Source organism: Poecilia formosa, unplaced genomic scaffold, assembly GCF_000485575.1.
Source record: "Poecilia formosa unplaced genomic scaffold, Poecilia_formosa-5.1.2 Scaffold206, whole genome shotgun sequence".
Taxonomy (NCBI): domain Eukaryota; kingdom Metazoa; phylum Chordata; class Actinopteri; order Cyprinodontiformes; family Poeciliidae; genus Poecilia; species Poecilia formosa.
Genome location: NW_006800145.1, coordinates 39,377 through 67,281, shown reverse-complemented (window position 1 = coordinate 67,281; position 27,905 = coordinate 39,377). Strand labels below are relative to the sequence as shown.

General features: G+C 37.0%; 1 protein-coding gene across 5 annotated transcripts in view; it reads left to right on the top strand.

Annotated features, from left to right (window-relative positions):
• rnf24 (ring finger protein 24) overlaps positions 1 to 27,905 on the top strand; it is a 31,839-nt gene that overhangs the window by 487 nt on the left and 3,447 nt on the right. The window contains exons 2-6 of one of the 5 annotated variants that reach the window (XM_016679261.1): positions 11,394 to 11,453; positions 14,909 to 15,058; positions 19,353 to 19,395; positions 21,308 to 21,349; positions 25,965 to 26,044. In XM_016679261.1, coding sequence (XP_016534747.1) covers positions 11,437 to 11,453; positions 14,909 to 15,058; positions 19,353 to 19,395; positions 21,308 to 21,349; positions 25,965 to 26,044 — 332 coding nt within the window. In that variant the 5' untranslated portion in view covers positions 11,394 to 11,436. Of the gene's footprint in view, positions 1 to 5,342; positions 5,443 to 11,393; positions 11,454 to 14,407; positions 14,679 to 14,908; positions 15,059 to 19,352; positions 19,396 to 21,307; positions 21,350 to 25,964; positions 26,045 to 27,905 lie in introns of those variants that run through there. The other 4 variants (XM_016679264.1, XM_016679262.1, XM_016679263.1 and 1 more) reach the window with 4 other exon arrangements.

The following is a 27,905-nucleotide window of genomic DNA, read 5'->3' as shown; positions in this document are numbered from 1 at the left end:
TTATGTTTTTAGCTCACTGTACACTCAAACAGCAACTTAGGGGTGATGCTGCCAACTTTAAATGATCTTAAACTGATCTCAGCTGCGCTTTGAGCACCAAAGACTTCATTTAAGGTCACAAATAATTAAACATGGACAAGAAGACTGCTTTATTCTGGCTAAAAGCTTCCTAAAATGATATTTAATAGGTTAACTCGGTCAGCATAACGCTCGAGTTCTAAGTTATTCTGTCATTTGTAGCAGCTAAAAGGTTAGCGCTACTAGCTTAACCAGCAGCCGCCGCCCCATCTATCCAGTCCTGCTGTAAAGCAATAAAGTCTCCGATCATGGCTAAGATACGGAGGAAAGATGATTTCAAACCATCCTGGTCTCCAGTTTAAACAAATAACAACAATTACATCCATGTAATGGTGCCTTGCCGTGATTCCAGTCATGTTTTACTCAGGGGCATCAACATTGGTTTACAGCTAAACTCTGACCCAAAACCAACCAGCCAGTTACAACGGCTATCACGTTAAGGTCCAATTCTTCATAATGGAAACGACGTTAACGGGAGCACCTACGCCCCTCTTAGCTGGTTACCGAAGCAGACCTGCTGCTGTGAATCCTGTGCATGTGTGGACTCATCTGCCATTTCACTGCACCTATCGCTGTTAGGTACTGAAAATGGAGCTGACCCTTATGAATCAAACTGCGCGAAGCTTCATATTTTTAGTGCCATCAACTGGTTTTGGGAAGTAATGGTTTCCTAACCAGACTGAACTCTTAAATATAGAAACCTGCAGACAACAGCCTGCAGTGTTTCTTGTCAGTCTGTATCTTTAAACAGGAAATTGAAGATTCCTCTGTGGCAGCGCGGATTGGATCCAGAAGTTCAGGTTTTGTTTGACTTGATCCTCTGGGATCAATAGGAGGAAAGGGGTATTAGTTGGCCACAAAAGCAAAACAAAAAACAGAACACAAAGCCTTACTAGCATTTCAAGAAAATAAGGTAAATCTAAGAAGGGTCATTTTATTTTAAACTCTCTCAACGTTATGATAGCTGACATAGTTATCATAACTAGGTGCTAATGCATAGAAAGGAAGCAATCAGAACAATGATTAAAACTTTAACCTGCTGATTTATCACAAGCTCTGTGTGAACGATGAACAGAAAACGTTTTTCTTTTAAATAGCTTCTTTCAGCTTAGTGTACTTTGTTTAGTCATTTTATCATGGCATTCACAAGGAAGACCATTGCTTTCAAAGGGGTAGCACTGATGTGTGGTGCATTTACTGGATGGAGAAAGATTGGATTTTTGAGTTGTCACTGAGCCAGTCAACCTGAAAATCATCTGATTTCAGTCAATCTCTGACACTCTGGTTCATTTCTTGTAATACACCAACAACATGTGTGCCAATGTATCAGTGCTGTTGTGTAGAAAAATTATGTTTGACCTCTGCTGTTATCTGGTGCTCTTTTTGTATTATCAAACATCCAGAATAGAGACAGAAACAGCTTAATGTTATTTGTACACTAAAGGGCTGCAGTTAAACCCAGCCAGACATTAAATTTATTAAAATTAAGGCCTATTCTATTGTTTTGAGGCAACGATGCAAGAGTAGTGAGGCACAGTGAGTTGAATGCAGTGCTTTTTTCTAGTTTGGGTGCAATTTGCATCTCAAGTGCCTGCTTTGCTTGTTTCATGAATCCCTGAACTGCTTTGTCTGGCTGTACAGAACAGCAAAAGTCAATCCAGTGAGCAGCAGGTCCAAACAATGAGATTGAACACATTTTTGGCCCAAATGGAAATAATAATCACATAATATAACACACAGTTGAGATGATATGGACTACTGTGGATAGAGTACCTCCAAAAAAGTGAGAGTGCCCTGTGGGGTCATCTAAAGTCATTCTCACAGGAATCAGATTTCCGTTATCTTTGTCCTGAGCCGAGTCATTTGCACTCCTAACAGGTTTTCTGTTGTTGGACTGATATCAGTAAAGTTAATTTCTTATTAGTTGCTTCAGTTCTGCACTTAGGATGATAAATTGTCTGTTTTCTGCTTTGACCAAGCCTTGCCTCAAGTTACCCAGCATGTTTTATTTAGCTAGTTGTTTTTCTGGTGTACTTTCCCCCCTCACATATCACACACAACTGTTTCAGACACAGATTATGGAGTTGAGGTTCACTCAGTAACCCTAATTTAGATTATCTATATAATGCATTAATCAGACCTCTGATCCAAAACCTGAGGTTTTCTGACTCTTGGTTTAAGAGATTATTAAAATTGGCTTTCATCACATTGACACATTTCTAGACTATAAAATAAAAAACGACACATATTATTTTGTACTTAACACGAGGGAGTTTTTGGGTAACTCCAACTGAACTTCCTTTAAAATCAAGTCTATCTCCTATCTTCGTTTTCTTTTTTCAACGTTTGTCTTAAAAAAGACGGAAACTACTGCCAAACATCAAGCTCAAATTTCAACATGGCATTTTGAGCAGAATAGAAAAACCGAGGTGCCCAGTATGTAGTGGGTTTGAAATTCATAGCACTCCTTTAATAAGGGATGTAATTGCCTTCAAAGAGGAAAATAAGTCATTTTTAGCTGCATGTGTTTTAATACTAGTTATGTAAAGACCAAGCTAAAGAGGAACTAAGCATTACTACTTATAGGGTAGACAAGTTCCTCCAGGCAAAGGCTTATTTAGTCAAATTACATAAAAGCTTTAATCTTCACTTTAAATGTAGTTCTTGTCAAAAACTTTCTTGTCTGACTTTTACAAGCTGGACTGCTTCAGTACTTCAGGTGCAAAGAGTCTACTGTACATTCAGTGCTTACCGAGGAGCCGCTTTCACATATGCACTGCTGCCTTAACATTTTCTGGGTATTGTCCAAAGCAACTGCATGTGGCAACACAAACCTCTGCAATATGTGCTCCGGACTTCTTGTGCAATTTTGTGCAAGAGCTATGAAGTAGGATTCCAACAGGAGCATTGCAAACAGTCGTTATTGCAAGCATCCATTTTGTATCTGTGAGTGTAAAAAGTCTCATAAGGTGGTTCATTATGGAAAAAAAGGGCAAAAGAAGAAATTAAGTGGCCCTCCAGATATTTTTGTGATGGCTTTATCACAAAAATATAGTAAAACTTAGTTTATAGTAAAATTTAGTTATGACTCAGCAAATAATTTTGTTGCCAAAGTAAACTGAAAAATGTTTTTTTTTAAATGTACCACAGAATGATTTGTAAGTTTTTGTAAGTACTTATAAAACATTACTTAGTGTCATTTTTTTGACTTTGTCTTTAGAAACCGGTATTCTAAGAATTTCTAGGATGATTTCCGATCATCTTTTGATACTGATATTAGCCTTTTCCAATTTCCTAATAAGTTTTGCATATAAAGAATATTGAATATAGCTAAAAAAAAAATCCAAAATGTAACTGTCTTGCAAATTTGGATGTATTTATTAAATTTTTTGACATCCACACCAGATTTCAAAGCATTTATTCATCTAATAGACAAAGCTCACTTTTGTTATACACCTCAAAAAAAATAGAATACTTCATTATTATTATTTTTGGACAACGTTCATTCAAAATAAACAGCAGCTGTATCCAGCTCCATCCGACAGTCACATCCATTTTTTTCTGACTGTTTATTCATTTATTCAATTTGCAGCTAAACTGAATTTCACTAGCACTCCTAAATATGGACTGCCTGACTTCAAGTGGCATTTTAGATTTTCTTTGCCATTCATGATTAGCACAGTTAGCATAGTTAGCGTTACTGACCAAAGACAGCAGTCTATGAAAGTAGAAAATGGCTTGCAGGGAAAGCAAACTCTTACCGTACATGTGAGATTTCTAAATGACTGTCAATATTTCCAAAACGCTGATGGACAGAATCTGGCTCTTCAAAAGGGCAGAAACAGAGCAATTTTCCTACAGTATGCCCAGCCTCAGTGCTGTCTGCTAATGCCTCCCTCCCTTGTTTAAATGGTTAGTTTGGATTTTCCTGTTGAGAGTTTTTGTGATGTTTTTTTTTATCTGTATAGTTGCCTTATCTGTTGTGGAAAGATGACATAGCACTGTGAACTCCATGGAAAATCAATGTACTTTGATTAGTGGAAGCTAACAGCATGTCAAACGTAACAGTTTACAACAATTAGCCTGCTGGCTAACCTAAGCTTTTGATCCACTGCAGAACTGCTAACAACAAAATAACTCTTTAGATTTTGTGTTGGTTCTACTATAGCATTACATATGTTTTTTTTTCTTGTGCTTTAAGGTTCTTGTAGTTGTTTGAAAATGATCCTGACAGATTAAATCAGTAGAAGTGGAGTCATACTCTTCATGAAGAGCTTGTTAGCATTCACTACTCCGAGGATGAGTTTATTTACCTACGTTTACTACTGGTATGGTGTGTTCACTGAAAAATGGTCAGACTTTTAGTTTATAACCCAGAGATCACTGATTAGGACCAGTCCAGGATGAACTCATTTAATTCTTTAACTGAGCCGTTCTGAAAACCTTCTGCAGGTCAGCCATGGAAACGTGTCTCTATGCCAACTGTTTTGGTTTAGGTTTATTTAAAAAAGTTGAGAAAGTGTATTTCTAAAGCCTGCACATTCATTGAACATTCTTTAAATAAGCACTCCTTCTGAACTAGCTAGTGGTTAACTTTTAAATGTTCTCAGTTAATCTTTATTTTGATCCACCAATTATAGACCTCCTTCTTGTGGCAGGTGGCCAACTCCGACAGAAATTTTTCAGATTTACTCGAGTGAAACGTATAGTTGTTCATGGAAAACAAACCCCCAAAACAACACTCGTGTTTGGGTTTGAACTCTGCACGTTTTTTTTTTTTTTTTACCAACTTAAGGTCAGATACTGTTAAGAGCTGATCATCGTTGGACTCTAGTGAGGCTGTTTTTAACTTACTACTTGTAATTCTCACCCTGACATAACAAGTTTTATTTTTAGTGACTGGCCCATACTATGTTGACCTGCACTCTGCTTTTAGCAGCTGAAGAAACAAAGTAAATAATTATGTTGGTACATTTATTAAAGCTTGAATGTAACCTTTTTTTGTTTTTGTTTTTTAAGTGTTACTGATGTTGCACCATTTGCAACTTTAAAGCTGAACATTTTCATGTTGATTCAATGAGGCGTGGCTGCTGAAACAAAAACTAAATACACATGCCAGAAATTCTAGGTGGGAGTCAGAAAAGAAAGTAAAAGCTTAAAGTTTGATGGCAGCTGATAATAAGGTGACACTGAGTACTGTTAGGAGGGAAACGAGGGGGTCATTCTGGTGGGGAATGTCAGTGCCATGAGACAGCTGTTTGTGTCAGTTCTCCCATGTTTGTGTCAGCTTGAGTTACCCTGAGTCCTCTGAGAAATGATGGAGAGCACAGGGGGAAGGAGAGCAAACCACCAACTGTAGTGGAGGTAAAAATAAATAAACATAAATAATGCTTTTTTCATTTTTAAGCTTCTTTAGGGTGAGTTGCTGAATTTAGCTTCAATAAAGCTAATTATTGTTGTGTGAAATGCGTCTTTAACCTCCATGGATAAAGAAGCTAAATTTTGCTACTCAAAATTTTTGATTAGCAAATTTTGAGATATTGGATATTTTTACCAATTTCACGGATGTTATTATTGTTGTGTGCATCAGTTGTTTCATCATTACTGAGTGTTTTGTCAATACATTTTTGTTTCTATAAAGGAAAAAAAAGCTTTTGTGTGACCTCAAAATCAAGTGAAAAAAATTTCCTAGCATGTTCCAGTTGCCTGTTGAAGTATGCTCATGTCTAGTTTGAAACTGTGCTCTTTTTTTGGCTGTAAACAAGACAGCGATGCTGAAAATAGCTAACTTTTGGACTTCTTCCTGCAGTAACAACTTCATTACTGAAGAGTGTCGGTCTGGTAGAGCTTAGCTGATGGTGCGTTCACTGATCAAACTGAAAACTGTCCAGTTATTCAGTTACTTGGCGCATCTCTAGAAATACTGGCTCTTGTATTAGTAACAACTATCTGAAATGCTTTTCTATAAACCAACCACATACAGCATAGATCACCTCATCCATCCACACTCACTATTGCACCCACATTCCCTGACAGACACACAGATTTTTGTGTTATTGTGAGTTTATTTGAAGTCTTAAAAAGTTCTTATACTGCCATTATGACGCCTAATTATGAACATTATACGTCTAGTTTGACTTTCAGTGGTTTGAAAGATAAACTTGACTCTTTTATCCTGTCTGTGCTCAAATTGTGCTCAGATCACTTTCGAGGGAAACAAAGTGAAAAGTCAATGAGGGGAAATAAGTGGTGTACTATTCTGAATAAGTCAGCTATCACTTGTTCTGTACAAAAAATAAGTTGTAATTAATGGAGCTGCTCAAGCTGTTCATTACACCAGCCTTTTTTTAAAACATGATGCATATTTGGTTTGACACTATTTGAGTTTACTGCATGTGATTGAAGTATCATTTAATCACAGGCACTTCATAACCTATGCCAGCACATTTTAATGAGCCCCTTCCTCGCCCTGTGGGGCCCTGGTGTTTGTTGCTGCCCTTTGGCATAAAGTTTCAGATGAGCACATCTCGTGGCAGCTAGTGGAAATTTCCACTTCTCATTCAGATGTTTAACTATTATTCAGTAGACTGCTGACAAGAACTACTGTACGAAGCCAAAGTGAAACGGGTGTTTACAGGAAGCATTGTGGTATTTGTTAAAATAACCACATGGGTCTGAAAAGTAAAGTGTGGAGTGTTTTTTTTATTTATTTATTTTTTTTTTTAGGCTTGGCATTTTTACTGCTTTTTTGATTGAAAACAGTGGCTGTCTGACTCATCAGCTGTTTGAAATGACAATTTGAGGCATATAGGCTTAGGAGGTCATTGTTTGCTCTTGTAATATGTGTGCAAATGGCTCAGTCACAATAAAGGATAACGTCTGGGCGGAGAGGTGGGTGGCTGTGGGGTTTTATTGCACTTGATAAAACCTTGTAGTCTGCTAAGCATGACAAATAAGTTATGCAAGGCTGAGTTTACTTACTAAGGAGGATAGGGAGACAAATTGTTTTGTCTAAAACAGCAAAGGAAATCCAGCTTTGTGATGCAGGATGTTCAGTTCTGTGTAATAAAGTATTTGCTCCTTCTGTAAGCTTTTATTTTTCATAATTGCATGGTTCAGATCTTCAGATTGTATTCCCAAACATAACCTGGGCAAATACAGAAAGCACTTTTCTAAACCTAATACCCGGCTATGCTACTATTTTCAGCAGTAAACATACCATAATTAATGAGCAGTAATCAGGCATCAGTTTTTACATTGCTGTTGAGGAAGTTTGCCTCACTCTGCTTTGTGAATTTGTTTTATTTCAGCCACATTGAAAGGTTTTGTTTAAAGTCATGCCACAAAACGTCTGGACTTTGACTAGGCCAGCCCAAACCATGCCTTTTGTTTTGTTTGAATCTAATTATTTGAGCTGCTGGTTCACATTAGGTCATTGAGTGTAAGGCCTCTTAAGGCCAGACTCTAGTACAGAATTCAAAAAGAGAGGTCCTAAAGTTACTAACCAGTCCCAAGCCATCTCTCTAAGCACACCATGTTTACTTGCAGGCGACGTTCTATTGTTAGTTTTATACCAGATGTGAAACAAGAAATTTAACTTTTGTTTCACCAGTCAACTTAAGTTTTCCCTAAAGATCTTGGGAAACGTCAAGATGTTTTGTGTCAGCTGAGGTTTTGACATTGGAACTCTTCCATGGATAACACATCTCTGTCCAGTCTCTTTCTTTTTGTTGAAACATCAACTCTGACATTAACTGAGACAAGTGAGGTCTCTAGTGCTTTGTACCTTGTTGTTCATTGTTTGTGTGTGACCTGGAGGATTGATGAATCTGCTCTTTGGATAATTATTGTCAGCCAATCCCGGAAGGTTCCTTAAAGTCCCACGTTTTCTCCACAGTTACAGATCTGACTGAAACTAGATCAGTTTAAGACTTTCAATTGACCTAAATTCTATGTAGTAAAGACACGTCAACAGTCCTCATTTTTGTATTTACAGTAATGTTAAACCGTCTATTGGGTACATCAAGCTCAAGACAGTTGTGTTAAGCAAAATTTGTAAGATTAGCTGCTTTATTAAATAACTTTATTTTTACCCTGTCACACTTTTTCTAGCTATTTGGAGTGGACCAAGTATTTTGGCAAATAATAGTTGTTATTGGTCCAAACTGGCGTCCTGTCAAATTAAACTGATGATTTATGGTGATGACTGGAAAACTACAAAAAATATTTGTTTTGACCAACAGCACCGGTCAAAATTAAACTGTTGTATTGAGCAAATATGCCTTGATGACTCGTGTGGAAACTAGAAAGTCCCCTCATGAAATGTTGACCTCTGGCCCACTGTGTAGTATTGATTGGCCAGAGGTTTTTGTTTGCGTGGAGCGGATGTTTTTTCCCCCAACCTGTTTATGTTTTGGAGAACAATTTCTAATAATGGTGTAGATTGAGATGAGTAGGACTCAGAGGCATTGTATTAGCTGTTTTGAAATCCCGAGAGGAAGTTCCCACATAATCAAGAACAGTGTTATGGTAATAAAAAATACCAAACTAGCCTGGTAAAACCCCTGTTTACACAGAAAATTGGAATCTGCAAAGAACAGATAAGGTTAATTAAAAAAAAAAATAATCAAGAGCTTAAAACTAGTATAGACAGAAGGCAGCAAATAAAAATCGAAACATAAGGAGGAAAAAAGTCAGATATGTAAAATAAAAGTTTGGGGCCATATTGTCAGGTATTATGCTGGATTCACTTTGTTTTATTTTATTAATTGTTATCCCATTTTTTGGTTGTTTTTCCTCTTCCAGTTACTTTGTGTAGAGACTACTTCAATAAATTAGTGAAATAACTTTAATTTTCAATAATACTCTAACTCCATGATCAAGTGAAGCATATTACATAGATTAGACATAGATGGATAGATTTATGGAGAATGATAGTGCTGTAATAATTAGTCTTCTTTACTATAGCAACATTAAAAAGAGTAGTAACTAAATGGTTTAAAACAACTGTGATCTATCTTTTTTTCTTTTTAAAGTAAACACATTTATTTTTACTCTTGTGGGAAACCACCTCCCCCTCCAAAAAAAACCCCAAAACTTCTCAATAAATTGGCATTTGAAGGCATTTTAACAGTATAATTTAAAATGTAAAAGTTAGACAATATGATATTTCACAAACCAAGAAGCATTGTCTCTGCCCTTTCTCATTTCTCATGAATGTGATGTGCTGTGCACATTCTTGTTGCTCATTACGTAATGGGGTGAGGCCATATGAAAACAATTGAGTGAGAGAGAAGAGACGATTGGTAAGAGAGTTGGAATCAAAGGTGAAATCATTTCTACCGTTTAGCAGCCATGAGATGCTGTTAGTTATCATATCATACCACGTTTACCTACTCTTTTGGGATTAATCCCTTGGGCTGTTTGGAATTGCGCCACCGGGAGAGCTGAGAGGGAAACAAACCATTTTGTAGAATCCATTAGAGTTTGGACATATTAGATATTCTTAATTGGATACTTGCATTGTTTTACATCAGAATTACAATATTTGTGAAAAACAATGTGGTTACTTACCAAGTAAAATATGTATTCAGCTATTAAAGATCCAGCGCACCAGAGAAACCTCATCGGGCTTTGTTTTATAAAATTGCAAGCCTGTCAACCATTGTTCAGAAAATACTGTCGCTAAACAAAGAAGTTATGCCTCACTTGTTTGGATAATGGTGGAAGTTATTCACCATAACTTTGTGAAACCACTGAGTCATCACTGACCTGCATGGAAAACTCAGCCATTTGCTTGTCTTTTTTTTTTTTTTTCCTCGAATTTCTTACCGGTCTGAGTGTAATGTTGTTCATATACACTCATTGGCAGTGTTTCACTCTAGATACATTTCTGGTTTGTGTGGGATGTTAACTGCGAGTGGGTTTGGATTTCTGGATCACAGGGTACTCCCAAGATCCTGTCGATCAGCGATTCTTGACACCAAAGGAGTTGTTGGCAGATTCAGCGTCGTGGCACCTAGTTGAAAACTGAGTCACAAAATCTAATTTCCATGAGTAATGACATTTTTACAATAATGTTCTCTAAAGACCTAAATGCCTAGAATTATCATGCTCATAGTGTCATGTCACCACCAAACTTTTGCCAAAAACTAGGACTATGTTAATGTTCAAGTATGTTTGTATATTGGGTAAAATGCTGACGGTGGTAATTATTTAAACAGCAATACCAGAAGAAAACTACAACCATAACATAAAAAAAGTGAATCATAGCTTTTTAAATTCAGCAGACAAAAATGAAAAGTTGGGTTTATTTATTGGGGCTGGACAAAATTGTACTCTTTAAGCTTGTCAATCTGTCAAGAATAAAGTTTTCTTCTTGGTTATTTATTTGAACCATATTTTCACAATCACAAATGGTTACTGGGACTTTTATATGACAAAATTACTCAAAGTAACACATACATTGTGGAACAGAAGGGAAAATACGGTTTTTCAAAATGTTTCATGAATAAAACACAGTTTGATGGGGATTAACAGTCAGCAAGTCTTACACCAGTTTTGTACATCTAGAGACAGAAAATTTAGCCTATTCCAAGTGTGCAGTATCACTCAAGCTCAGAGGATGGGAAGTAATAATGTTAACATTTTGCTACAGATTCTCAATTGGGTGTAGGTCTGGACTTTGACTGGGCCATTTGAAATACATGTAAATTGAAGCTTTCTATTGTTGCTCTAATTGTATTCTTAGTAATTGCTCACCTCTGCACCATTTTTAAATGTGTTCTTTCAGTGTTGCTCCATATATTTTAAAATCTGCTTCTGCTGATGAGCATTCCCACGGCATGATGCTGCCACCACCATTTTCAATTGTGCAGTGTCCTGTGGATTGTTAGTTTTCTGTCACACATAGCACTTTGCACCTAGACCAAAAAGTTAAAGTGTTTGCTTTGCCCCCCTTTGACGTATTGCTACTTTGTATTTGTCTTCTCCATACAATCTTAGTTTAATACAATGAAGTTTGTGGTTGTATGGTAAAATGAAGAGACATGGACACTTCTGCAATTCATCTGTAGATTTGTCAGTATGTTTGACTCTGATTTTTCCAGAGGTGGCTGTTTCTGACTGTTGATAAGCAAGGGGAGGTCGCTGTGTCTTTCATCAGACAGAGACACCAAAAAGGAGTCACAGTGGAGAGGGGCATGGGTTCAACGTGGGCTGATCTGAAAGGGAGACAGAAATACTGTGGTCCAGAAATCTTACCAGCAGCAAACTCACAAGTTTCTTTCTCAACAACACATTATGTCACTTTACAGAGGCCTGTGCTGCAAGTCTGTGCAGACTTTTCTGTTCTTCAGCATGAAGGCACCACTTGGGTATGTGTACGTCAAAAGAAATGGCACATGCATGAATCTGTGGTCTGCATGAATTTACATGTTTTATCAAGTCATTTTAATGATTAGTAGTATGATGATTTATTAAAAGAATGGTGAAATGTCAAACTGTTTTGTCTGCAAAATGACAAACAGTGGTGTTTGTCATTTTGCTGTAGCTCAGTGATGTGTTTGTGTTCAGATAAGGGAAGAAATATCTTACACAGTTAGACCTTCAACTTTAGATTAAAGAGCTGGAAATATGGGGACAATGATGTCTTTGACACATTCATGGGGTCAGCATATTTGTGAATTATGTGGAGTTACATTAGAGGTTACTTTAAATGTAAATCTGCCAGGGGTTTGAATAATTTTGGCCTCAGCTGTAATTTTACAGTAGTGTTGGATATATAAATATATAGACATAAGATTTTTTTTTTCTTGTTTTGATTCATTGATTCTGATTCAACCATCAGAGTACTTGTTTAACTCTGCATGTGAATTTGTCCCATTTGTAAGTGAGGGAAAAGTGTAGTAGCCTCGTTTAGACAAGCGGACCAGCAGTGTGCACTAACAGGTCGGTCCGTATGCAGAATGAAAAGCTGGTCAATTCAAACCTTTTTTGGAATCTCATTAGAGCAACTTTAAGCCGTTGGGTTGGTAAGCTATAACTTTGTCCAAAGGGACTCTCTTTATCCACAACTTGCTTGGGAATCAGTGCTGTAGATGGTATAAAGATGGTCTAAAATCTCAAGTATTTAATTTCCTCGTGGGAGCGATTGGGTGATGTTTTTGTAGCAGCTCTGTTGGATCCATTTAATAAGTGTAATGTAGCAGCCTCATCAGTCAGCCAACTTGTTTGTCCTGTCAACGATTTATGTAAAGAGCTGAGTGAAATCCCCTGCCAGCTGCTAAAACTTCTAGGCATGATGATATCTTTAAAGACTGTGGAGCGTTGTTGACTTTCACTTCTTATGCAACTCCACACAACCCGACCGGCCTTTGTGTCCTCGTTAAACTTCCTGTCCTGCATACTTGTTTGCTGGAGTCATCCATGAAACTTAGCCCAGCTGCTAATTTTTGGTCACAGTAAGATGCTTAGACATTGATCTGAAAGAGAACCATCAGATACATAAGGTAGATGTGGGAACACTTCCTTTGCATCAAGCTTTACACAGGCATATCTTACGGGAGTTGAGAAGGAGGGGGTTCCTTATGCAAGGACTGAGTGTAGCTGTAGTTCAGGGGCTGAGGTTATCCTGATGTTGTATAACCGAGTGCCCGTTTGTGTGGGGGCGAGTTTATGGTTATCCAGGGGATTGTTAATAGTCCTTAAAGTTTCCACAGGGGGAGTGTCGGGGAACGAAGCTGTTTGGGGTGGGTTGAGGCCCTAGACGATGTCCCTAAAGGAGCAGACAGCTATTCCTGTCGTCCCCTCCGCCTACTGCTCCTCCTCCTCTTCCACGGTCCCTCTTTAAGTGTAGGTGTGGACATGTCTGGTCATGTTCCCTTTGAGTGGGAGAACTTGACCAATAGGCTGTTATTGGTATGGCATTACTTACAAATTAGTTTATAGGGCTTTAATGATGGGATTTGTTTAAACAAACGATATATGCAGAATCAGCATCTTGCAAAAGTAATCCATTTTCCCTTTGAACTTTTTCACATTTCTGATCCGTTGCAACCACCAACTTCATAGAGCATGTGACAGACAGAGCAAAACAGATGTATTTATTCTTAATTTATAAATTGTTAGGTCTTAGTGATTGAAATTTAGGTTTTTAGGTGGAAATAGCTTTTGAAAGCAATGTTCTATCTCTGTTCTCTTTTGGTCAACAGATCAAAAGAAATACTTTGATCTTTGTGGTTGTAACAGGATGAAATATGAAAAAGTTCAAGGGGTGTTAATACTGTGGCAAGGCACTGTATCTGTCTGTTTTAAAATAGAGGGGTTGTATATAGCTCCATTAAATTGCATTAGCCATAGATGAGGCTAAATGTTATGCATGCCATATTGCCTTTGTGCTATTTGTTGTTCATTAAGAGATTCATCTGCTATTTGCTTTCAGTTTAGATGATGTATTTTTTAGGTTTAACCGGTTTATGCAAATCTTCAGCATTTTGTTTTTGCACAAATGAGCATCCGGTTTTAAGTGAGGACGAAATTTAAAAGGTGCATTTATAGGGTTGAACATTCCATTTAGGGGATGCACAGTATGTTGGCACTAACATTGGTATGTACGGTGATATTAGGAATTTCCTTTTGTTTCTGGAGGGGGAGGGAAGACAGTTGGCCATGTGGCATTTGTTTGGTTATGTGACAGTAACAGTGATGCAGCTCAGGACTGTGGGAAGTTTAACTGAAACAAAGAAGCCATTGAAGTCAGCAGGGTGGTCATTTTTATCGAGGTGTTGAAAATGTAGTGAAATGTATGACATCTGTACACATTTGTTATCGACTATCACAGATATATTAATATTAGAAATAAATACTGGCCCAAATTTTTATGTCTGTGCATTCCTAGTTGCATTAGTTTAGTTATGTCTTTTGTCTCTACTGGTATAAATCCTGAGTCTCTTCACCAATTAGTATCATGTGCCCTGTTAAAATTCATTATGCATCGCTGTAATTGGATGTTGTCAATACCTACACTTGGCTAAATTATTTTCAAAATTTAAGCTGTTTTAATTTGTAATGTGTTTAATTATATATTTGAAGACACTGCAATGTTAAAATCAGGATAAATTATTTTCCTGAAGGACCACATGAATATAGTATTGGTGAGGGCCAGATCATTAACTGAACTGGTTTTTAGCAGGTTTGTACCAGGTCCCATGGCAACTGAGCAATAAATGAATTACAACTGCATTATTTCAATTTCCTCTTAGTGACTCTTTTGGAAAAATGCAGTTGTCAGAGAAACCATGTTTGTGCAGATTACTGGATGTTTGTTCAGTCTATAAAGCCAGTTTAAACAGTAATTCCTAGGAACAGATGTCAGAGTCACTTTACCTTCGATTTCAGCAAGTAGGAGTTAGGCCGCACAATATTGGGCAGTCGGGCTGAAATATTGATCCTGTCAACACTTAAAAATTACAGAAGCACACTTGTGCTTGCATGTAGGATTAACACTTTTGGCATTTTTGACTTGAGATTTTTTATTGACCTACGAGGGCCACCAACTTCTACGAAAAAGGCTTAATGTGGCCCCCCAGGCTGTAAAATGTGTAGGTCTGCTCTAAATACTGTTGATTTTCCATGAGTATCTTTTTAGTCTATTTACTGATTTTAACATTTAAAATACCTGAGCTGTACTTTCATAATACAAAATATTCAAAATAAAAATGCTTAGATTTACTTTGTACTATCTTATGTCAACACATATTATGTGTCTCTCAGTGCAGACAGAATGTGCAACTACTTACATTTTGCATGTCATATGTCTCTCTCCATCTAGAATATCCATGAGCTCCGATTTCCCACACTACGGTTTCAAGATGCCAAATATAGGGTTCCAGAACCTTCCTCTTAATATCTACATTGTGGTCTTTGGGACAGCCATCTTTGTCTTCATCCTCAGCCTCCTCTTCTGCTGCTACCTGATCAGGTAAGAGCTGCGCACATTTTAGTTTTGGATGAGAGATTCCTGGCTTTTTCATGGGTCCGTGGCAAAAACTGTCATTCAGGAATTTCTTTAGCGTTGAGTGTAGAAGATCTAAGGTCAACATCTACATCCGCTTTGGAGGAAAAGCTAGCTAGTTTTAGTAGGTCTGGATGAATTTGATCATGTTTTGTTCAAAATCTAAAATACTTACTCTGGTCAAAACCTAAACTGGATAATGCAACACTGAATAGAACCTTTGAAACAGATCTATTTATGTTTAATTTATTTTATTTATGAATTTTTATTTGTGAAGATTTTTTGTTTTTGCTTCAGAAATACCTTAGAAAACACACAACTTATAGAAATAAGTCAAAACTGGGTTGATATTCTGCACTGATTACAAATCCTTTAAAACATTTTTTATTTGTAGACCCCTTAATATGTTTGCAATAAAATGGAAGTTTTTAGTTCTTCCAAAAAAAAATTACTACATTTTTGCCAACCCAATGTCATATAAAGTCTCATTTCATTAGCTGACTGTATTGTTACACCCACAATATATATTGAATTTTTATTCATACTATACCAAATGTCTGTTCTGTTGAGCGACTTGGGATCCTGAAGAATGTCAAAACAGAAGGCGTTGATAGCAACTGTTAAATCAAATAGTAGAGAATCTGTCTGTGTCTGCATCATTGACTAACTGTATATGAATGCCATTAGAGTGTATAGAATATGATATAAACTTGTTTACAACCACCATACTGTGTGGCATTGCCATTGCTGTTGTTTATTTCTTCCTTTTTAAAGTGTTGTGATGATTTTTGTGTCTAAAAACGTTTTCAAAAACAGATAGAATATTTCAACAGCACAGTTTGGAGAAGACACTTTCCTTTAATAAAATTATCTAAATTATGTAAGAGTTACATTTAAGTTGCTTTCTATAATCATGGCACTTGAAGTCTCTTATCCTCTTCATTGCTCCCATTATATTCTTTTGTGTCTGTCGTACCACTATTACTTCTGCATTTGTTAGATTTTAAAAGTGCCAATTTTAGTACTTTATTTTAACCATCTGAAATCCAGCAAGATTTACGAGTAATCTGCTAAATATCCATAATCCAAAAACAATCTTTACTTCAGTAGTCAATTCCTCAACCCTCTTTATAAAATACTGGGTATAATCAGATTATCCTCAGTGCTGGTAATGCAGGGTGTTTGTTTTCAGCCAGTAGCAAACTGAACACACATAATGCACTACATTGTTTTATCTGAGACAGTGAGAAGCAGCTGTTTCTCCTAAAACTCTCCCCTCGCCATCTTGCCATATCCTGTCTTGCAGGGCAGAGGGTAAGTAAAAATAACTACTCCTACAATTTCTCATCTACCTGTAAATTAGAAACACTTCATGGCTTACATGTAGTTCAGTGATTCAGTACTGAACGTCAGGATCAGCTTGGCAACTAGAAGTAAAAAGAGACATTTTTGCTCTGTAAAGGATTTCTTTTACAAAGCTAAAGAAGCAGCCTTCCAAACGACTGGACCAAAATTACTTGTACACACTTCAGTTCAGTGCATTCTTGCTGAAAACTGGTAATCTTAGCTGTGCCCATGTGTTTGCAGTATTCTTGTACACCTATCATTGTGGTAACAGAAAAAGCACACATCACAATTTTTGTGGCAGCTAACCGGCAGCAAAAAATTCAGCTACACATTTTCTGCAGCAAAACGTTGCTAAATGTTCCAAAAAGGCATTTTGTGAGGGATTTTTGCACTGTATGCAACTCCTCAGTAAGTGTTAGCCTTTATTTAATTTGCAGTTTAAACATTTTATGGTTATGAATGGGCTTGTATTCTAGTGTAGGGGCCCACACTGTTGTCAGATGGTGTGTTTACAAGTGACTTGATTACAAATCTGTAATTTTTATCTTTTCAGTCTTGATTATGATAATTTTTCTGCTTTGAAAAGGATTCTGGTGAGAACCAGATTAGCCTTAAAGGTCACAGAAGGGTAATTCTGTTTTTCTTTTTTTTTTCTTTTTTCCACATCACATCTCTTGCTTTATGGACATATGATTAAAAGATGCCAGTGTTAGAGTTGACATGCGAAATTCCAGCAGAGACATATTTGCACACACACTTTGACACAAGGCAGCCTCTCACAGAAACCCTCAACCACCTCTCTCAGTGGTTTGTCAGCCTGTCCACACACGTGTAAAATATGTAGCATGGTTTGCCTAAAGGCTGACCGTGTTCCTATAGTACGTATTCTTCACTTTCTGTAAATAAACAATAACAGTGCTTGAACAGTTGGTTTATTTGGTTGTGCCAGCAAAAGATCAGGGAATGTGCAACATCCAGAGATGAAGAAATGAATAAGAAGACATGGTTTTAGCAGAAATTCATTCCGTGTGTGAAAAGTTGGAGACACTGGAATTGCAAAAATTTATTTTATTTTATTTATTTTTTTGACATTACCAGAATATATTGATAAAGTTTTGTGCACGTTTGTAAAGGAAATGCAGCTAGTGAAGAGAGAGAGAAAAAAATCCATCTGAATTGACAACCTTTGGACTAAATTGCCTGCTTAAATTGTAGACTGAAGCCACAAAGTCATGATGAGGGTCTCAAATAATCAATGGGTCACAATTTAGACACCCCTGTCCCGATGGTTTGCAGGCAACAACACTAAAATTAAAATTGGTCTCAAAGCTTCTTGTTGATTCTAAATTGAAAAACTGTTTTAGTTTCACCAGTCTCAGCTACATTTGCTCGAAATGTAAAACATTTAGTCTTGTCAAATCTCATTTGAATAATTCTGGACCGATCCCAGATTTTTTATTTTTTTTTTTTAAACTCACTTTGAGATTTATAAAACCTTTCTTCAGTTGGTAAAAACCAAAAAAGACTTTTTGGCATAAAGATCACCATTCATAAGTCATGGGTTTTTCATGTAGTCATAAAAAACCTAAAGGTTTGCAGCAGCACAACTGGAATATCCAAACTTTTTTCTATTTGTTAAAACAAATAAAGGGAATTCCTAGACTTCCTGAAAATTCGAAAGATATTCTGAACCCAATAATGTGTAACATCTCAGCTGGATGCATCATTACTCCTTAATGCCCAATACTGATTTTGATACTGTTCTGCTTTTCAGATTTTCTTTTACTGACTTATATTGACTGGTCAATTGGCTGGTACGTCAAACAGTTTCCATTATTAATGTTTTAAAAACATTTTTAAAACTGCTCATGCTGGATGGCAAGAGATGTAACATTCTTTTCATTTATCCTCTTCGTCGGCCTTCGCAACCCTGCCGAACACCCCACATAAATCATTCATAATCCAGTTACGTTTTGAACTTTGACCCCCCCACCCCCACCCCACAGGATCCCCCAAACCATTTGGAATCTCTGCACCTTTACATGCTGACCTCTTTCAAAATGTCAGTTTTTCTCCTAGACTGTGCTGCTTGTTTTACAGATCCCTCTCACTCTGCTGCGAGAGGTTAAGGTTACTAGTAATGGAGGTAAATCTTACAAACCTATGAATTTCTTTTGTCTCTTTTGCTTTTTTTTCCCCCGTCCCTTTTCTGTATTATTTAATCTCCCTCTGAAGTATGTTCTGTGGATTCTCTTCTCATTAAATGTCCATCATGTTCTCTTGCTGTTCTCTGAAGTATGTGTATTTAAAGCTCAACTTGTGTCTGTCCCAACTTTCTTGGAACTGTGTAAGACTTGTTTAAACAGCCTGCAGTTCCTAATGGCTGTTAAAATCTCACTTAATTATAGTTTTACCTGAGGGTGCAGTGTTTTGTAAAGAAAGGAGGGCTTAAAGTCTTCCAAGAATATCATCTGTTTATATGTAATTTGACTTACTCCTGCCTCAGTTGGCAAAATAAATCTCTAAAGATTCTAAGTTTTCTTTCAGGAGATATCCTGCCTTCTTTCTGTGTTTGGTTGATTAAAGCCATATGTTTTTAGTCAGGAAGTTATTTTTGGCCTGGTGAAATAAATGACAGACTGAACTTTGTGACTCACCACACTTTGCCAAGACATTTATTCTGCTCTTTCTTTTTTGACCTTCTCTCTAAAGTATATTACATGTAAAATTATCTCCTGATGCGTTTGCTAATTTACATGAAAGCCAACGTTGTTGGATAATTTGTTCTCTTTTACCAAAGCCAGTTTTGTCCACCTCTTTTTGTTTTGTCCACCATTGCAGGATGCAGGATATGTGTCCATGTTAATCAATCAATTGCTAATCAGAAAGGTGTTTTGTCTGTCCGTCTCCCCAGGTTACGGCACCAAGCACACAAAGAGCTATATGCATACAAACAAGTAAGATGACGCTTACAAACACACTCACACAGTTCCGATTTGAAGGTTGCACGCATTTGTCATTGACTTGAATATAATTTTTTTAATAAACATTAATTTACATCTAATCTTTTTTTTTTTTTTTTTGCAATGTGGAAAGTTATACATCAAACTACTGCAATCACTTTAAAACCAAGAACTGGGTGCAACGGTTTGGTCTACTAGTTCTCTCTTATCATCACAGGGTCATATATATACATACACCCTACTGAGGTTTGAATTAATATTTCTTAGCTGGTTCCAAATCAAAACCCATCAGCTATCTTCTGGCATAATTACGAATGAAGATAGACACTGTTCTTAAAAGAGGAAATGAAAACCCATTTAATTTGGTTGGATGCTTGGCATGAAATTTTCTAAATACCTGTTCAGGTGTGCCAGAGTTCACTTGCTTCTCCCAACTGGTGTTTTTTTCTGAGCTTTCACTCCTTCCCCCCAAAAAAGGCTCTATATTCATGGGTTCATTTGGTTCATTTAAAACACACGATACAACTCTAGTGTAAAGCCTCCTAAGATGTTTATTGAGTTTTGGGCATCAAGGACAGTAAAAATCGATCCAACTGGGCAAATGTATTGTAGGAATGGAGAGTCTGAGAGAACGGCACCTAAATATAATAGCCCATGAATTATTGCATCCACACAGTTTTTGCAACTGCAATTTTGCACTTATTGATATTGAGATGTTGAATTAGGGGTGAGGTTTTGGCTATTCCAGCAGCTTAATGTTGACATGCTTCATCTATTTCAAAACTGATTATTATCATTATTATTATTATTATTATTATTATTATTATTATTGTTTTTCTGGCAAGTAAATATTTTATGTTCAGTCAGATGATCTGTACCAGTTCTGTGTGGAAGAGTTGTCAAATATCCAGGCAGAATTATGGCAGAATCTCATTGATGGATTCAAAACACAGTGTTGACAGAAAGTCACTAATGGAGGTTTGACCAAATATTAGTGAGGGAGTATCTATATATCTGAACCTGTACATTCAGTTTTGATCATGTGTGGATTGGAGAAAATATGCAGTAATCTTGAATTTGTGCACCAAGTTCTTGTTTGTTCTGATTATTATTTTTTAAAACACAGTTGTCTGTCTTTCACCCACTCAAAAATACAGCAGAAAATTGATCTGATATTCACGTTGATGATGAGTATGCAGAAATGTATAGTGATATATTTCATTGTGCATTATGTATCAAATATATTGTACTGGGGTAGTGGAATGCATAAATTGTATGAAATTGTACAGAAAAAAAAGTCCTAAACCCCCTTATCTTTGAAGCATACAATTTCTGTTGTACGATTTAGATTGACAGCTGTTGGTATTTCAAGACTATTGTTGCTTTTTTTTTTTTTTAAGTACAACGTAATTCTCTGTGCACTCACAGAACTTTTTAAATGCCAGGCTATGCTGCAAGAAATGTGTCCATTAGTGGAGAAGAGTGTGCGCAACATGCAGCCTGCAAAGCTAGTCCAACAGAGAGACAGACAGGCACGCCAGTTTTACTCACTGTGCTGCTAGATGGTTAAAGAACCTGATATTGATTTAAAACAAGTGCAGAAGCACATGCAAGACCACCTCCTAGCAGAGAAGAAGTCTTTGTCTCTGTAATTGGTCTCTCGACTTGTAACCTCAAAACACCACAACATTGTGCTCCTCTGTCGGCTGTGGAACAGCATCAAGCTCAGAGTTTGCAAACACACTTCTACACATGGATGTTTTATTTGAAAACTTGCAGCTGATTTGAACTTATTCTGTCAAAGTTGTTTTATTCATTGTCTAAAGTAATGACTAATACAATAGAATTGTTTGCTTTAACTGTATTAAAAAGCATGCTTCTCATCATATTTTGGTTTCCCTTTCAGGTCATTCAGAAGGAAAAAGTCAAAGAGCTAAACTTGCATGAGGTAAGCATTAACCTTTTAGATTTTTCAATATGAAAATTTTCTGCTCTTTTTTTTGTCATCGTTGGAATATTCTGAATTTAACTTAATCGGTTTTTAGATCAGAAAATAGGAAGTTGAACAACAGTGGAGCGAACATGTTGTGTTCACTTAGTGTTGTGTCAAGGTGGAAGCTAATAACAGCCTGTGTTGTGCAAAAGCTCCTGAACCTGACTTATGAAAATATTTCTGTCTTTTAACGGTTTCCACTTCATGGAAAAGTTCTTTTAACAAGGTTTGGTTTGAAAACATGGATGTTATTAGAACCTTAATGGAAGTGAAGCTTACTGTATACCATGTGAATGTTTTGAAGTAAGACAACCTAGGTATAAAAACAATGAAATCACATGCAGTCAAATAAAACATCAGCCTAAGTTGACAAAAGCTGGACTTGTTCAAATTCTTAAGTTAAATATAGTGTATGAAATGGTTGAGGAAACTAACTTTTTGTAAGTCCTGCTCTTAAATTTAAATAAAAATATTTAAAAGAGGCTTCAAAAAAAAAAATTAAACCTCAAACCCATTAATCCCAATAAAATGTGATAAAACTCAGCTATGCTTTTTGGGGAATCATTTTGCTCAGTTTTGTTATATATTTGTTTATTCAGACAGCAGTAAAGACCGGGACATTCATTGCTTTCTTCATGATGCGCTCACATGACTCATTGCCATGTGATAACTACCATATCCTGTTTAACTCATCAGTCTCTGTTGTGGCGTTATTGCATAATAGTAACCTCCCCTAAGCTTAGTTGGAAAACTACTAGAACGCAGCAGAACCAGGTTTGAATTAGAGTGAACTCCAGTCAAGAGCCCCAACCCTTTAGCACCGGGAATCTCATCTTCACACCAACTCCAGCACAGTTTATTGCCACCCTCCTCTTGGCCCCTCAGGGCATATGAGTGTTTTTTTTTTTTTTTTTAAGAAAGAAAGTGTAATGTGATTCAAGACTGAAACAAAATAAAGAAGTCAAGGACAATAATGCACACTCAACTCAGACTGGATGACCCACTTTTGAATGTAAAGGATTATCCTGGAGGCATGAGTGAGGCTAGGTTGAATTTCAACATTTTAATGGAAAGTACAGAAAAGAAGCTTTGTTTGGGATTGGTTTACAGGTCAAGGCATGCCGGAGAACGTCTGATGTGTAACCTAATCAGATCTTCTAGAAGAGTCTCTTCGCAGTTTGTTTGAAATTAACCAACCTTCTTGGCACACATAAAAATGTGTTATGTAAACAGTGAACTTCATGCAATATATTTCAAAATATTTTTGCATTAAAGTGATCAAGGTAATTTTTTTTAGACCTTTTAAATCTAAAGCAAATACTGATTGTATTTATGACATCTGGTGTTAAAAATGTCAGTAATTTGACTTTTGGTTTACTTTGATAAAATGGTGAAAACTATGCCTTGAATATTTTGGGATGCCAAGTATTATATCTCAGACTGAAGCCTGTACAAAACTTTAATGTAAATAACTAAGTTGTTTTAAAGTACAGAAATACAGTTATTAGAACATTCATATATACATAGGACAAATATTTTTGCATACCAAGTGAAAAGAAAGTCTGTACGTACCTCGTTTTGCTGTTTCCAACGGTTTTAAGTCACAAATTGAGTAAAATGTTTGTAAAATTTCCATTTTAGCATTCACTTCTGTGACATTTTGGGAAAGTTTGAATTGAAGCTTACAGGACTATTGGTAAAAGGGATTTGTTTTTCCCTGTCAATCTCAACTGTGAGTGTGAAATCTCAGGCAAGGTGTTCAAGAAAAGGAAGAACATTGATCTGTTCTCCAATGCAGAGAGCAAAGCAGACATCCAAACAAATAGCTGCTCTGTGTCCAAAACTGGTCAGAAGAAAAAGCTTCGGGCCCCCATACAGTTCTTTTCAGCCACAGCTGTCCATCCACCCATAAATCTGGGTGGCTAAAGGAGTCATTGTTGCAGCTGAAAACCTTCTACCATAAAAGAGCTGTCCACTAGGTGAATGAAGTTTTGTGAGTGCGGGTAGACGAACCGTTCCTATGCTCATGCTTTTGTAATTTGAAGTTTCTGTCAGCCGCTGAATTGGTTGTTGTTAACTCTTGGAGCAGCTCGGTGTGGGCACAGTGTGGCTTGTCATCTCAGGTCACTGACCAGTCATTAACTGCACACTTCGTCCATAACAAGAGTCTTTTGTGAGATCGGTACCAGGGATGTTTGCAGCTTCATGCAGCACCATTTCAAAGTGATTCAACTAATGCAGTTGGCAACATGCAGAGTTCCCACGCAATCTCCAAAAGTCTTGAGGAATCGGAAGCTAGCTATTTTCAAGGTCAGAAAATATTTCCCATTGCTTATTCTGTATCCCTTCCTCCGAATATATCCATCCCTTTATCCATTCATCATCCATCCATCCATCCATCCATCCAGAATCGGAGGTTCTGTCCACCCATCATGATAATCTGTAAAGACTGAACTCTGCAGAAATCTCCACCATAAATGATTGTTTTTGTATTCATGTATTAACAAAGTGCAGAAAATGACAAATTGGAATTTGTCGTGTCACCTTTACACAGAAGGTAAAATAGTGATTTGTTAACCTGTGGTTTGATAGTTTACCTGTTCTTGACTAATTAATGTGCTTGTCTGTATTTGGCAAGAAAGAAATAGACTGACGCACAGTCCAACAGTGATGCTTGACGGTACTTTTACAAATCAAATCTAATTTAGCCTTCAGGTAAAAATAGACTTTTAGTTTTTGAGCTCATCCATATTTAATTCTCTTCTCTTTAGCTGTCTGTTTTGGTCCTGCCTTAATTTGAGAAGAATCTGTTTTCATCTGGGAAACGGTTGTAAATATTTGATCTCAGCAAGCGTGACCCTAGATGTGCGGCCACCGCTGTGATCATGGGCCTCACGCCGTCATGGGTGGTCCCCGGCTGTTAATCTAATTAGGAAAGCACGTGGAGGCCTGTGAACCCTGGCGCTGTTAACCAAGATAGCTTTAAAGCATGAACATGAATAATGCTTCTCTACTAAACTACCATTAAGTTTGCTAATCTTGGGCTGGGTGAATGGATGAGAGTTAGGATGAAGTTCTCTGAATAAATGAATCTTAATAAACATTTTGTAAGTTTAAGGCTTAAGAGCTTTTTGATGTCAGCCCTCTGAAATATTGATGGAATATCTTTTATTCTCTGCCCCCTTACAGATTTATTCAGTTTTTGCTACTTGTTCACACTCGTTCAGATCATCCAATATGTTAGCATCAGTCAAAGACAATATGAGTAACCAAAATTGCAATTTTCAAATGATGATTTAATTTATTAAAGGGAGAAGCTATAAAAATCAACCTGCCTTATGGGAAAAAAGTATTTGTCCCCTAAACCTTACAACTATTGGTGTCGCCCTTGGTAGCACCAAATGCTGATACATATCCGTCATTTTTTGCAGCCATTCAGGGGTGAAGTTGCCAGTGAGCTGCAGATCATTGTTCTGTTGATAAAACCAAAGTGTGAATGAGCTAAAAGTGGCAGAGTGATGGCCACACATTTTGCTTCTGGACTTCCTGGGAGAGAGTCTTGAAGCAGCAAAGTCGTCCCGGATCATCAGAGGCATGATGTTCCTCTGAAACCCTGTTCATTCTTAGCAAAGATAGGACACATCTTCCAGGAAAACCTTTGCAGGAGCTTTCATGGAGCTCATCCATACTTTCTGGCAACACGAGGCGCTGCTTTGTGTTGCTTTTGGTGAGCAGTGCTTTTTACTGCTGCTTGTTGTTTTTTCCATTGACTGTGATTTGACCACGTCTCGGTATAGCTTGTGAAACCGAACTATAAAACATACTTTATCAGAGTTGACTCATAATTTAACTGTGAGGCCAAATATTGCTTCTTTGCCTTTTTTCCCCTCTTTAAGACAAATTGAAAATTGATAGCTTCGCCTCAAATGACTGATTATTGAACAAATAGTCCTAGTCTGAACACTGGGTACGGCTCCTTTTCAGTGAGTTATAGTAAACTGACTGACTGAAACAGCAAAACATTAAGTTACTAGGTCTACTGCTAGTTATACGAGTCTGGTGCAGAGCTGTGTTCCTGCCAAAGAGAACAGATGAAAACTGCTTTTCATTAAATTTTTTTAAACACTATGAAAGTAATGTTTTCTTCAGGAAAAAATGCATTTGAATCAGTGGATTGGCCTGTCCATCTGGAATCCGTCATTGACAACATTCAGAGAATCACATTGCAATGTTTGTTTGAAAAGCTTTCCCAGTGACGACGTTTGCCTTCCCGTTAAATCAGAAAAAGGCCACAGGTAGTCAAGACTTGTATAACCGGACATAGTTGGTCAGTTACTCTTCGGTTTTTCCATGTCCTTTTATTGTCTTTTTGTGTGGATTTTGGCCACAGCTGTGTTTTTCTTTGTGAGCCAGACATTCATGGCTCGCCTGAGCGGTTTGTTTGCAGTCCACCGACACAAAACTGAGATTAGTGCAGAGAGAACCAAAGTGAACTGAATTATCAACACATTTCCAGTTCCTGCACGCTTTATACAGAAGTGGTAGCTGAAGCTCTGGCCTTCTCTTGCAGATATGTGCGGTGTGCTTGGAGGAGTTCAAGCAGAAAGATGAGCTGGGGATCTGTCCATGCAAACACGCCTTTCATCGGAAGTAAGTAAAGGCTTTCGTCTGGGAGTTTGCCGTCAAACTAAAGTATACATGAAGTTTTTTTCCAAGAAGGCAATTTTTATAAGTCCTATCATCACCAATTACAGTGATGGGTGACATTAAGAAAAAGTGTGAAATTTAACATTCAACAGTAGATGAATATAAAACTAAAGACGATCGGAGTGGAAAACACAGATCATAATGGATTAGATGAGCTAACTTCATCCCACATCTCACCTCGTGTCCCAAACGTTTCAACCGAGTTGTTTACTTTAGTCGAGTCCTTTGACCTAGTTTTCCCCCAGTGGCTGAAAGAATTCAAACCAGAGGCGGTTTTTAATGTGTTTACAAGTAAAACTATGCAGTTTTATACAGAGAGCCTTTAAATCCAACCATTATTTGGTTGGTCTTTAAGTGGGTAAAAAAAAAAAGCAATAAGCCATACAGTATCTATAACTGACTGACAAATTCAAGACATTTGGAAAGTTTACTACGTTCTCAATTTGACTCTCACTTGGGGTGGAAAGTGAGAGTCAAATCACTTTCCACAGTGATTTGAAATCACGGTTTCAGTTAAGAGAAAAAAAATCCACCTGGTTAAATATAACTAGACATAACCAAGCCAGATCACTGCCAAAGCAGTAGAATCAATCACTTAACTAGAAAATTAACAATAATATGAAAATGTTTAAAAAGCAAAGCATCGGGAAAATTGATGCTCGGTGCCACAAGGCAATTTCTAAAGGCATTCAGATTCACACAGGGTTGGATTGGATCATTTGTCTTTCAATAACAAAATCAGCCTTTGGAAGTTTTGTTTTAAATTTATTCACGTTACCCTCATGTGGTAAAAATAACTAAAAGGAAGAGTAAAAACGTTTTAAAAGCCTCAGAAGCCTTAAAGTATCTTTTTAACTCATTTGGTTTCCACAGATCAGAATTGCCACCTGCACATTTTCTTGCTCTCCTCATTTATGAAACTGCTTTACATTAGTCAAATCATGGCAGTAGAAGCTTGCTGACGGACACACCTCACTTCTGCTCACTGTAATGACCTCCCAGAGAAGCCATCAAGGGTCAAACTAACACTTTGATGCTTATGATACGAGTTTTCTTTGCAGTGTTCAGAAGTCATACATTCTGGACTCTTTCACATTTCATATTTTTAATGCTCTTTAAATGATGCAGCTGTCATAATATGTTCCATGTGATTAGATGTCCTTTTTTTTATTTCCTCCTGATGTCTTGACCAGCTGACTCCGTTTCATTGTGGGATTTTCTGTGAGGTCTTGTTTTTATTTTAACACAGCACATACTCACGTGGCCAGAGGAGGACATCTTTGTGACCTCTGGATTGTTTGCGTATATTTTACAATCTGAATGGACAGTGATGCCTGATAGAGAGTCCCATCAGAATGAAGCAGGGCATCCCAAGGATATGATATGGATATGAATGGGATTTCTGACTGATAGGCTGTTACAGCTGACAGCTCATTTATCGCTGCCCTGGGTGGCACCAAGATTTTCAAGTTTTGTTTTACAGATAAATTAAGTTAAAAGGGATTTCTCAAACAGGATTTTTACCCCCAATTCCAGTTTATTTACATTATTATGTCTTATTTTCTAATTCTACTCCTGCCTCATTTGATTATCTTTCTTAGCTTGAAACAGAAATGTTTTCATTTCTTCCTATTCTTTTCTTTTTCTGCTTATTTATTTAGTCTTCAGTTTCTAGCATTAGTTTTTCTCTCTCAAGATTTCCAAACTATATAAAATTATTTTTTCAGTGTTAAAGATTTCCTTTCTTTTTCTTTTTTTTTTTTTTTGGTTATATATATATTCCTGTTTTGAAAGGTAATTCCTG